The 13,121-nt window shown below is 31.1% G+C and overlaps 1 protein-coding gene and 1 long non-coding RNA gene across 2 annotated transcripts in view; one reads left to right on the top strand and one right to left on the bottom strand.

The window, feature by feature from the left end:
- The window catches only part of LOC143070993 (uncharacterized), a 34,247-nt gene that overhangs the window by 14,798 nt on the left and 6,328 nt on the right, over nt 1-13,121 (bottom strand). The window contains exons 8-9 of the mRNA XM_076245087.1: nt 12,602-12,742; nt 11,394-11,459 (exon numbers count right to left, since the gene is read on the bottom strand). Coding sequence (XP_076101202.1) covers nt 11,394-11,459; nt 12,602-12,742 — 207 coding nt within the window. The remainder of the gene's footprint in view (nt 1-11,393; nt 11,460-12,601; nt 12,743-13,121) is intronic.
- Nucleotides 96-5,358, top strand: LOC143071610 (uncharacterized). The gene is made up of 2 exons (XR_012976925.1): nt 96-173; nt 4,869-5,358. It is a non-coding gene; the product is annotated as an uncharacterized LOC143071610 (long non-coding RNA).

Below are 13,121 nucleotides of genomic sequence, written 5' to 3'. Positions count from 1 at the left end.
ATTGGGTGCGAACGGACCTTGAGTGCGAACGTGCGAGGTGCGAACATGTGGGGTGCGAAAGTGTATTGGGCGCGAACGGACCTGATACCGAATAATTTCACCGGAAGTGGAGTTAGCAGAAAGCATTTGCATTTCTTCAACATGTTTTCAAGTTTTATTCCAAAACTTTCAAGGTGATCATATAATAATTTGCTGATTTTAGAATTCATAAATGAATCAACAGAGAAATTATGACATACTATATTCACATATTTCTCAGAGATAACATTCTTGATCTGATATACCAAAGATTTATATAATAGCAATGTCAGTAAAAAAACCACAGGCACAAGTTTGTTAGGTAAAAAATAATTTTACAACTTTCCATCTCTGACAGATCAAATAAAGTTATCATAAGCAACTATCATTCACTGTATGACTTTCAACAATAAGCAAAATCTGTACTATACAGGAAGCTTTAAAAAAAAACCTGACATGACAAATCTTATATATACAAAGACGAAGTAACAAATAATATCTGGTACCATAGACCTTATCTCGATTTCGAAATCTGACCCCTTTGACCTATCGACAAGAAGTTTCTGTTTGTCATATGTCCTGACTCCATTATCTTTGACCTAGCTATAGCTCATTTTCATTGTTTGTAAATACTTCAAAAAAAAGTTCATATACATTTTTTTATAATTTGTCTTTAATTTCCCTCTAATTATGGGTGTAACAGAAAAGTGTTAACCTGTTCCTGTTTGCCTTAAGTTCTCCCAGGTTCTCTAATAAAATGACGATTACTAAACATGTTTATTTAACAGTCAGGGGACTTATACTTAATGAGTGATTTTTAAACCACTTATTTGAGTAGCAAATTAGAAATTTTGTTATAAATTGTGATTTTGTAGTTATACTAAAATTTAAACACATAGGTTTAGATAATATCTTTTCATTAGTAAAATTGAAAAAAATGAACTTTTTGCTTCTTTTAAAGGGGGACTAGCTACAAGATATATAAAAAATCTAAAGTTTGATTTTTTTCTGTTCAATCAACAATGAAAGTGATATAGTGAAATAACAATTCGCTATTTGCAGCCAAAAAGGTTCAATTTTGTCAAATTACGCTAAGAAACATTAATATAATTAGTTATTCACTTGCAAGTGAATGAGTCGACCTCTTTAAATCCGTATCAATGGCTGCCACGGCTAAAAGTAGAACATAGGTGTAAAATGTCAAAAACCAAAGCATTAAGATCAAATCTGACTGTGGTTGAATTGTTTATCAGGTCAAAATCTATCTGCCCTAAAATATTCAGATGGATCGGACGACACGTTGCTAGGTTGCTGCCCCTTAATTGGTAATTTTAAGGAAATTTTGCAGTTTTTAGCTCACCTTTCCTAAAAGGAAATGTGAGCTTTTCTCATCACTTGGCATCCGTCGTCGTCGGTAACAATTTTTCAAACATCTTCTCCTCTGAAACTACTGAATAGATTTGGATGAAACTTAATATGATTGTTCCTTAGATTATCCTGCACTAAGTTTGTGCTTCGATTTTTGATCCGTCAAAAAACATGGCCGCCGTTACTTAAAATAGAACATAAGGGTCAAATGCAGTTTTTGGCTTATATCTCAAAATCTAAAGCATTTAAAGCAAATCTGACACGGGGGTGAAAATGTTCATTAGGTCAAGATCTATCCGCCCTGAAATTTTCAGATGAATCAAACAACCCAGTGTTGGGTTGCTGCCACTTAATTGGTAATTTTAAGGAAATTTTTCAGTTTTTGGTCATTATCTTGAATTATACATTGTAGATAAAGATAAACTGTAAACAGCAAAAATGATCAGCAAAGTAAGATCTACAAATAAGTTAATATGACCAAAATTGTCAATTGACCCCTTAAGGGGTTATTGTCCTTTAATGATAATTTTTCACAATTTGTTCATCATATTTGCTAACTTTAAAAAATCTTCTCCTCTAAAATTACTCAACCAAATTCAACCAAACTTCATTTGAATGATCAGTAGGGTGTATAAAATAAAGTTTGTGTTTTATTTTCTATTTGGTCAAAAAACATGGCTGAAGGCATTGTTTACCAGGTGAGCGATTCAGGCTCTTGAGAGCCTCTTGTTTTTAATTAAAACCTTTATGTTTCCGATTTTGGTTCTGTTGTTAGGGATTTAGCTGTGATGTTCTTTAAGTTATGACGTCATATTCAATGTAAACAAAAGAAACGCTTTCATCAGGTAACGTTTTTTTCATATAAAACAATTATTAAGAATGAATTCGTATTGAGTTCCAATCTTATATTTTACTAGACTGATAAATATATATTTTATTCAAAGTCTCATGCAAACAAGACCAGAAAAGGAAGAAGATTTCTGCGCGAATGGGGGGAAAACCGGAACAGGAAGTAGATCGGAAAAAAAAGTTAACGATTTTGAGTTCATTAGTTAATTGAAAAATTCGGGAAATTTTCCCGATTTAAAAAAAAAATTCTACCATAATTGGGGACTTCATCCTCATATTAAATTTACACAAAGAATTAGCCAAAATGACTACCAGCACAATGGGTAATAGGAAAACTATATTTAGTATGTATTTACATTGCAAGGTCCTTGTGTTAAGTTTTTGTGGTGGTTTTTCTATACATCTGTTGTACAATGTTGTATGGAAATATTTTAGGATGTACATGTACATGTCAGTCTTTCAGGTTTTATTTGACCTTGACTTAATTTTTACAGTTCATAATCATTGTTAGTGTTAAGTTTTTTATGTTTTGGTCTGATTTTCCTGAATTATAAGCAATAGGTCAACTTTCTGGACTATATTTGATGTACATGTATGGTATGATTGCGATGTATATGTGACGAAAAAAATTTAGTTGGTTAGTTTGCCGTGATGCAATTTGAACTCAAGTGTGTATTCTTGTGTTTGTGCTGTGTTGTTGGGTGTCTAAGTTTCACTCGTACACGGACGACAAATGCCAAGTATACTCTTTAACAGGGTTACCCTAAAAATCTCTGGTAGCGTGATTAAGGGAATCATGGTCACATAAATAAATAAATGGATCCTGGTGTAGTCTAAACGAAGTCTTGCAAGTTAACATAAACACAAAGTCGATTCAAATTGTTGCATTATTCAAAATCCAAATAACATGTAGCAGTAATAAAAGTCTACAACATCTAGACTGCAGGCTCAACAATACGGTGACATAATCCTTAATCTCCTACGTACACTCCTCTTGTACACAAAATCGTATCTTGTATATCTTAGGGACGACATCAGAAGATCGATGTAGGATAAAAAACTTAAATCAAATACATGTAGTTTGGGGGTGGGGGGTCAACATTGCTGCAAGTTTTGTTAATCTAAAATCGATTTTATATATATCCCTATTGGTCAATCAATTTTTCCCAAATTAAGTTAAGAGGGGGGGGGTGGGTGTGGGGGTCAGTGAAAAAACTATGTGAATTAAGTTTTTTATCCTTCATTGAACTTTTGATGTCGTCCCTTATATCTCTACAAATATTTCTCTCTTTTATACTACTCTAGTAACTGACAATATGGTTAAATGACTCTGAACAAAGAAATATTCTACAGGAGCTATATTACAGGACCCCAGAGCTAAGGTCAACCGAGGCACCTGCATAAACAAAGCAACTGGCACCAACTGATTAACATGATTGATTTGACATTTAACCAGTACAATCTGATTGAAGGCGATAAAAATAGAACGTAATGAATTACTTGATAATGAGAATAAGTAATCTGATTATACAATGATAATAAAACCCTCTGATGCATAAAATAAACAAAAAACATTACATATGGGACAATATCCCTAATGCGCCTTGAAATGAGGAACTCAAAAGTCATGTGTAAACAAAAAATCTCTGTGTAGTGATATTTGACACATTTCTATGATAAACAAATGACTGAGCTGAACCATTTGTGTTAATTTAGAAAGTAAGGGAACACAGAATAAATGTGTAAAAACTGTGGAGCCATTAAATGTGTTCAAAGTATTAAATTTTTAAAGAACTTATTGTGTCAAAAATGGGATTTTTTACCATGAGGAGCCACATCGCAAAAGGATACTCGGGGTTTGCTAATTTACGGAAAAATGAATCACACTTCGTACCCTGTAAATTTAACCACATATGTAAAAATGTCTCAGCTTCGAAACAAACCATCATACATATACAAGTTTATGATATGGGCTGAGCAACAGAAGAAAACGTTACCATTACCGCCTATGTAGAAACAATTTCGCATATTGCCCCTTATATATATATGTTGGTCTTACAGTTATCAACTGACCTTGACCTCATTTTCATGGTTAACTGGTCAATGTTAAGTTTTCATGGTTATATTTGATTCTTAGAAACTTAATCAATATGTGATCTAATTTGAATGCATACAGATGAAGATCGATTGTGATGTGTACATGTATTTCCGGTGTTTGGTTTATATGACCTTGACCTCATATGTTAAGTTTGTGTGATACTTGTAGTAAATTTTTATCCTTATTTTAATAGAACTATCAACATAAAATCAATAGTCAGTAAAGCAGGCCAGACCTTTCAGCGTCTGCACTCTTTGTATTTTTAATGTTTTTGCACATAAATTAGGCTATTAATTTTAGTTATTTCTTTTTGTCATGCTTGAAGATATTGACTTTATATTAGTTAGATAGAAGTTTGACTGTTGAATAGTGTTACCATTATCAATAGATGTTTAGATATTCGCTGTACAACTTTTGAAATTTGATTGATTTCTTATTGACATTGTACTATTTTTTCCTGTATATATTAATATACATTTTGTAATTTGTATTGCTTGTAAAAAGTGCTTTTAACAGTATTTTTTTATTTTTACAGGTTTTTTAGGTGCACTTATCATTCTATAGCAACACAACAAATAGCGAGTGAAGGAACAAAACAAAATTTAAGAAATAGTTGGAACATATGTCAGTCTTCAAATTTACAAGTGCAAAATGGTTGTAGACTGTTACAGAATAACATAAATACCACCAATCATCAGAGTGTTCGCTTCAGAAAATATAAAGGTGGCGAAACTTTTAAAGCCAGCGCCTGGAAGAGGGCTCACAAACATGGATTAGAAAATGTGCTTGTTAACCAAGGATTAAAGGAGGCTGTTTGGAGAAAAATTCTAAAAGGCAGAAAAAGACTATTTATTGTTCCAAGAATTATGAATTATCCTCCTATGAGTAAAACTGACCAAATGCAACTACCAACTCTAAAGAAAGGACTTTATAAATTTTATCCATATCAACCACAAGTGAAAACATGGAAGAAAGTCTGATGTTCTTTATTATTATAATGAAAATAAAATTCTAGTTTATTGAAAGCTCTCATTTCTGTTTACCAATTTTTAAAAGAATTTATTATAAAATTATATTTCATCTGATCTTTTAGTCAGCAGAGGTAATATATACAAATAAAAAAATGTGGTATCATGTATGACTGGCAAAGAGACAACTCCCCAACAGTGACTAGAGACCTTATGCTGTAAAAGTAAACAACTACAAATGTATAGGTTACAATATGCAGCCTTCATCAATGAGAAAAACTGATACAAAAGATATAAAAGGCCCTGAAATGAAAAAATCAATAGATCTTTTCATTATTCACTCTTCATTAGATTTTGTTAGATAAAAATTGTAATTTTTTTGAAACATTGACCCGCAGACTAATTTTACTTATATTCCCTTAAATATGACTGTACAACTTTTAAATATATCCCTGAACCATGATCACTTGTCTCATCTTGTTCATCATATTTTTTTTCTTTTTAGCAATGATTCTTTAACTGTATTTTGAACAGTACATGTACAAAATGTATGTACAATTATCTGAATATTTGGATTTTTCTGTAGAAAAAATCATAACAATCAGAAACATGGAATTTTTTGTCATAATACTTCTGTTGTAATTTTTATTCCCTTGCTGCATCAGAAGGGGCATACGAGTTTACCTTCATCTGAACTTACATAAGCCCTTATATTGGTTTTGGTTCTCCAACTTTAGTTTGTCTCAACCAAATGTTATGAAACTTATACACAATACCACCAAACTCTTGTCAAGTGGGTATCATCTGTGTCCCATGGATAATCAACACAGTCTCCATTTATTTGTCTTTTGTAATATAAGGTATCAAATATTGTGGGATGCATTTAGTGACAATTTAATTGACTAGAGGCCATGTTTTCTTTCTGCTCTCTGTGGAGCTAAGTATGATGAGAAAAAATATGAGGTTTTTATACGACTGCAAAAAAAAATTTGTGTCGTATAATGCTATGTCGTCGTCCTCAGACGCATTTAGTTTCCAGACAATAACTTTAGTTTAAGTGAATGAATCTCTGAAAGTTTTTACCAGATGGTTCAATACCATTAAAGGAAGGTTGGGATTGATTTTGGGGGTTATGGTCCCAATAGTTTAGGAATTCGGCCCAAAATAAGCGTTTTTGTAGTTTTCAAACAATAACTTGTGTTTAAGTGTATGAATCTCTCTGAAATTGTGCAAGTTTCCATACCATGAAGGGATGGTTAGTATTGACTTTGGTGGGTTATGGCTCAAAATGTTATGGAATTTAGGGGCAAAAAAAGGGGAAAACTAGGTATTTCTGGACAATTAAGACAATTTAAAAGCAGTGTAAGGGAGGTAATTCAGAAACATTTAACATACAATGTTAGGTATGTTCTGAATTACCTCCCTAATACACTAGTTGTAAATTATGTATAATAAAATGTCCAGTTTTGGACTAATTGCAAAAAAAAGGGGATGGTATAGTAGTTTTCAAATTTTTTTCCCCAAATTTCTCAAATTTCAAAATTGTGCAATAGATTTTTTTAGGTCTTGACATTTGTTTTGTGTCAGAAACCCATATTATTTGAATTTCAACCGGAGCACCTGGTTGTCATTTGTCCATTGTCCTTGATCTAATTTTTCGTAGTTCAGCGACTGCTTGAAAATATTTTGATTTTGTTTGTTCAGTGAAATATTCAATTATAATGAGTAATGTTAAAAATGATTGTGATACTGGTAGGGTTCATCTTAACCTTATTTCATGGATCAGTGACCAAGGTTAAGTTTTCCATGTAAAGTGGGCTTCTCATAAACTTTAAACAAAAGGTCAACTATACTTGACGTGTTAAAAGTTTGTAAGGTGTACATGTCTGATTTGCAGGTTTCATTTCACCTTGACCTCTTTTTCATGGTTCATTGGTGTATACTTTAATCAATAGGTCATCCATATTTGGTGTTAAGAATGATTGTAAAGTGTATTATTCAACTGGCAGGTTTCATCTGACCTTGACACAGTGGACAATTAGTTTTTGTTTGAGTCAATCTGTTTCTCAAATACTACAGGCAAAAGGTCGACTTTATTTGGTGTTTGGTAGGATTGTAAGGTAAACATATATATCTAGAATTCTTTTAAACTGAGTTTTACTGTGTGTAATGCTGTGTGCCTTTTTATTCCACATAGGCTAGACACTGAGGCTAGAGGTAGAGATTGATTGATTTTTGGTTGTTAAATGTCCAGTGGGCTATAGGTATAGGGGGAGGGTTGTGATCTCCCAATACATGTTTAACCCTGCCACATTGTTGAGCCTGTCCCAAGCCAAGAACCTCTGACTTTTAGTCTTTTTTTTTATTTTGGCTCATTAACATGATTGGAGTTTAGTGTGATGTCCATTTTTGATTAACTAGTATATATTTTTCAAGGAGCCAGCTGAATAGCTATGGGTGCAGGATTTTCTCTCTCTGTTGAAGACCCATTGTCTGGTTGTTGTATCTGACACTTTCCCTGTATTCATTCTAAATTTTATTTTTAACTGATAGGTTCTTTCTGACATTGACCTCATTTTATTGTTCATTTATTTGTCAATGTTGATGTATTTTTTCCAATTTTTTGGCAATTGTGTTGTTGTCTATAAACTTATGATTTTTCATCCTTGACATGTTCTGACTCTTTGGAACATGATGGTTTTGTACAGAAAAATTGATATTTCTATAAAATTTTAAAAACTTTGTTTTGATTTTGTACCATGTTTAAAATGATAAATAATATACAAGTATTTTAAATATATTTATTGAGACATGATACCAAATAGATTTTTACTAGACATAGTAACATAGGGTTTATTGAATACAGTATTGTATTTCTCGACTGAATTTGCAACTTTTTCTTAATTGTGGTTATTTTATGTACAGATATTAATATCATGAAATAATAAAATAAAATTAGTCTACATGTAAACACAATCGGAACAACTCGGCCTTTCTGGTTGCACGAAGAAATAACTATTGTACTGCGTAGCGAGAATGGCCGAGTAGTTACGATTGTAAACACTGGATAACCCACCAATGTCAACAAACAGCTGGAGGGAAAGCAATTTTCAGTTCGAGTTCTTCTAAATCTAGAAATTACTGTTATTTGCCATCAGATTGCACTTAAGTTTCTCATCTAGATCATACATAGGGCCACACCAATTTGATTCCTTGTTCGACGGACCCGCCCGCACCTATTTTTTTCAAAACAGAATTTTTTTATTTTTTTTATATTCCCGCTTCCCGCATCCGGAAATGTAAACATGTCTATTTCCCGCACCGTTTTTTTGAAAATATTATAAAAAGATATCAACATTGGTTTCTTTCCCCCTTACTTATATTCCCTATCCAAAATGTTCCGTTGTTAGAATAAAGTACAAAGAACTTCTGAAGGATTTGCCTTCAACTGCAATTATATTGTATGCTGGCAAAACAAAACTATATATAGCCGCTGCATGTTTATGCACCTGCCCTGATTGATTCAGGGGCCTGTCGTTCAGCAGTTATCGTTTGTTGATGTTGTTCATTGGTATTTTCCCGTTTGAATATATAAATTAGATCGTTGGTTTTCCTGTTCGAATTGTGTACGCTAATAATTTTGGGATCCTTTATAGCTTGCTGTTTGGTCTGTATCAAAGCCCTGTGTAAAAGGCCGTACTTTGACCTGTGTTGGTTATTGTCAGGTTGAGAACAACCCTCCCTCAGACAAGGGGTCATTTTACTGATGTAGAAAAGAAAATAGAAATACCAAGGACTTGTATAGTTCTTCTATACAAAAACTTTGAAAACTTAGAATTTTGTACTCAAAAAGGGGAGAGTTACATCATATTTTAAACAACTTTTTCTAAAAGAGGGGTCCACTTATTTTGAATCATGAATATTAAACTGTTAAAGTAAATGTGTTAATTTAACATGGTTAAAGGAATATTACAAAATTTTTGGACATGTTTTGACCATTTAATACTAGCTATAGATAGATATATAGTTCTTTGAGAAAATATGAGCCCTTTTGTACAAACAAATATATTATAACTTATATGATCCATCATAAAACATGTAAAAGGGATATTTATAAAATTAAGGGGCAACCCCAAACTGATTATGACTTGGATGGAGAATTGTATCATTGTCAGTCACACATACATAGACCCGATTTAATTATTTCTTGGTGAACAGGGAAAAAATACTTCAGAAATTAAAAAATGTCAAAGTACAAGTTATAAATCAAGTTTTAATATTGTCAAAACCTACTATTTTATGTTTACAAAAAAAAAATATAATCGCTCGCCTTTACTTTTCAAGCTTCGCCTCAAAAAATTTCAAATTAAATATTTTTTTATTAAAATTTTCAAATCGCTCGCTCGCCCCAAATTTTGGAGTCCAAAAATCCGTAGAACAAAAAATTAATTTGGTGTGGCCTAATAAGTTTTATTATTATACATATAAATTTCATATTGTGAATGCTAAGGTTTTACATCGTTTGAATTCTTTAATACAATATTTTGTTATTTGACAATAATTTGATTTAAGATGTTTTGTATTTTTGTATTGAGAAAATGCAACAGGGTTATAATCACAATAATTTAAACTCGTATTTTGAAATTTTTTAAATGAATCATATAGGATTTTCCTCAATATCTCAAGAATCAAAATCACAATTTAGTCTAAAATGACAAAATCACAATAATAAATGCACACAATAATTTCTGAATTTACAGTAGTCCGTTTGGTGTCTGAATTACTGGTAAGTTAAAAATATAAACGATATTAAAATTTCAGAAATACAATTGCAGCTTTAATAGAATAAAGCCCACAATATATCATGTTTTACATTTATTGTACATGTATTGCAATTCAATAATGTGTTCAAAAATTAAATTTGAAAATTTGTAAGCTAAATAATGTTGTGTATTATTAATGCTAAAATTGTAGCAGATTAACAACTGCACTGATTAAAATTTGCTTTATAATATTTCCATCTAGACTTATATTATACATGTATTCGTACATGCATACATTACATAAATCAATATTTCATTGTGTTCACTGGTTACATAGATTTGTAATTATCAAAGTACATAGTAAATACTAAATTGACTGAGCAATTGATGCATACAATTTTAAATAAAAAGAAAACAACTTTCAATACTTTTGGCAATAGTATACAAATTACAAAAGAAGGTCAATGATAAGGCAGTCAGTTAGTGTACACAAGAGTATTGTTAAAGTGCAAACAAACATATTCGATTGAAAACAAAATATATTCATCAATCTTTACAAAAGATTTGCCTGAGCTCAATTACACTCATAAGAAAATTGTTTTAAACATGAATGGAGTTGTTTGTAGAAAAGACAAAATGACACTAAAATACATGCAGCTGGGTATACAAAGTTGACTCATAAGAAATGGTTTACAAAGATGGTTATTTGATGTCACAAAGTCTCTGTGTTTCTGTTTTCAGACACAATCATTTCAATACACATAACACAATATACATGTAAACTCATAAAAATTGATTAATTTGGTCCCTTTTTAGACTATTATGGAAATATAACTAATAAAAAAAATCCTTTAAGGAAGAACGACTTTCATCAATAACATTAGAACACAAAAATTATTTTTAAGAAAATGGTTATTTGAACAATGTAATTTCTATTATTTTCCTTCTTGCATAAATATATTATCAATTATTTATGTCTCATTGGAAAAGAAACACCAAGTACATTTGTCTATATACATAAACTTATCTTGCGTGCAAAGCTTTGGGTTAGTATTTCTACTAGTGGAGATCTAGTTTGGGGCCACATTTACCTTAATAATTGATAGGATAAATTTTTTTTAAATTTTCATAAGGATTTGAAAGAAATATTTAAAAATGTACAATAAAAGGTGAAACTTAAGTAAAATAATAGTAAAATATTTTATTCTATGTGGCCTTACATCCCTTCTTGGCAAGGAACAAGAATAATTTGCTATAATAAGTTGAATGAATAAAATATAATATTGTAACTTCAACCTGTAAAAATAACAACAGTAAATAGTACAATTAATCATCTTCTGCCTTTACATATTCTTTGGCACTGTATTTTTTGTTGTCAAATGGTTGGAGATGAATCTGAAATTAAAAATGATATGTGTTTTATAGATTTAACTGAAATAGTTCAGCGATAATGACAGTGACTGTGATAATTCAAAAGTTGATTTACTGCCCCCACTCCTCCAAAAATAGTTGTTTGTTCGTATTTAAAGCTCACACAAACAAGAATATGTCCATAGTACATGGATGCCCCACTTGCACTATCATTTTCTATGTTTAGTGGACCATAATATGGATCAAAAATCTAATTTGGCATTAAAATCAGAAAGATTATATCACAGGAAACATGTGAACTAAGTTTCTTGTTGATTGGACTTCAACTTCATCAAAAACTTCTTGACAAAACCTTTAACCTGAAACTTGCACTTTCATTTTCTATGTTCAGTGGACCGTGAAATTGGGGTCAACAATTTAATTTTAATTAGAAAGATCATAGCATAGTGAACATGTGTACTAAGTTTCAAGTTGATTGGACTACATTGAAAAACAACCTTGACCAAAAACTTTAACCTGAATGGGACAGAGGGACAGACAAACAAACAGACCAGAAAACATGATGCCCCTCTACTTTGTAGGTGGAGCATAAAAAAAGAATATTTGAAAAATAGATCAACAGTTAAACAAATCAGAAGATAATAAAAATTGATTGAAATATATATATATTAGGTTTTATTAAGAAGAGTTACTTCCCCTTATTCTTACTTGATTTATATATTGTATACACAAATGTTTATTTAATTCTATTTTGGTTTTCTATGTCATACTAGATTCAACAAACAGGAATTAATTTAACTAAGCCAGAAAAGACAAGATTTTAGGTAGTACTAGAATACTTTTGTTGAACTTAAAATATAATATGACCTGGACTTTGGTTTGACGTCAAACATGTCAAAAAACAAATTTGGCCTTTCATCCAGCAGCAAATACCAATTTTAAAGTCTTTAAGATATTTGAACTCCATTAGCAATAACTTTTGCTAATAATTTTAACTTTAATAGGACAACAACAAATCTAACATTCAAGTAGCAATAGTAATAGAATAAAGCATGGCAAAATCCATATTGCATGCTGTATCAACACTAGAAACCAATATCAGTCCTGACAGCCGGAGGTTATGCTGCTGCTATAAATATATGTGTAAATAAACATAGTTTTCATACCTTAATAAAAATATCCACTTCATCACATCTACTGAGATATGGAAAGTTACCTCCTGATTTTAAATGTGCACGTTTAGCTTCAGGATAACATTTATATAGTTCTTCTCTCACAGAATGTGATAAAGCACAATCATCAAAAACCTAAAATAAAACAATGATTATTATCTGGTTACTGTTGATTCATTAATATTCATTGGATACGAATTTTTTTCATGGATTAAGTGGAAAAGGGGAACCATGTATTTAATTGCTCAACCAATTACAAATTTTCTTAAGGAATTTTTGTAGACTTGGCCAAAACCATGAAATTTAATATCCCCGAAAATGTAAGTTTTCCTTAATTCATGAAAATTGGTACCCACAAAAATAAATTAATCCACAGTATCAACATATACAAAATGCTCAAAACGGGACTAAAATTCATTCACTTTTTCCAAATCATTTTTATCTTTCAATTCCAAATGTAACAGTTGTCCATTTGCCATTTGATTCTGCTAACTTTATTACACACTTTTTTAAC

This window comes from Mytilus galloprovincialis, chromosome 4 (genome assembly GCF_965363235.1).
Source record: "Mytilus galloprovincialis chromosome 4, xbMytGall1.hap1.1, whole genome shotgun sequence".
Classification (NCBI taxonomy): Eukaryota; Metazoa; Mollusca; class Bivalvia; order Mytilida; family Mytilidae; genus Mytilus; species Mytilus galloprovincialis.
Note: the sequence above shows the minus strand (reverse complement) of the source record. Positions and strands in the feature narration are given on the sequence as shown.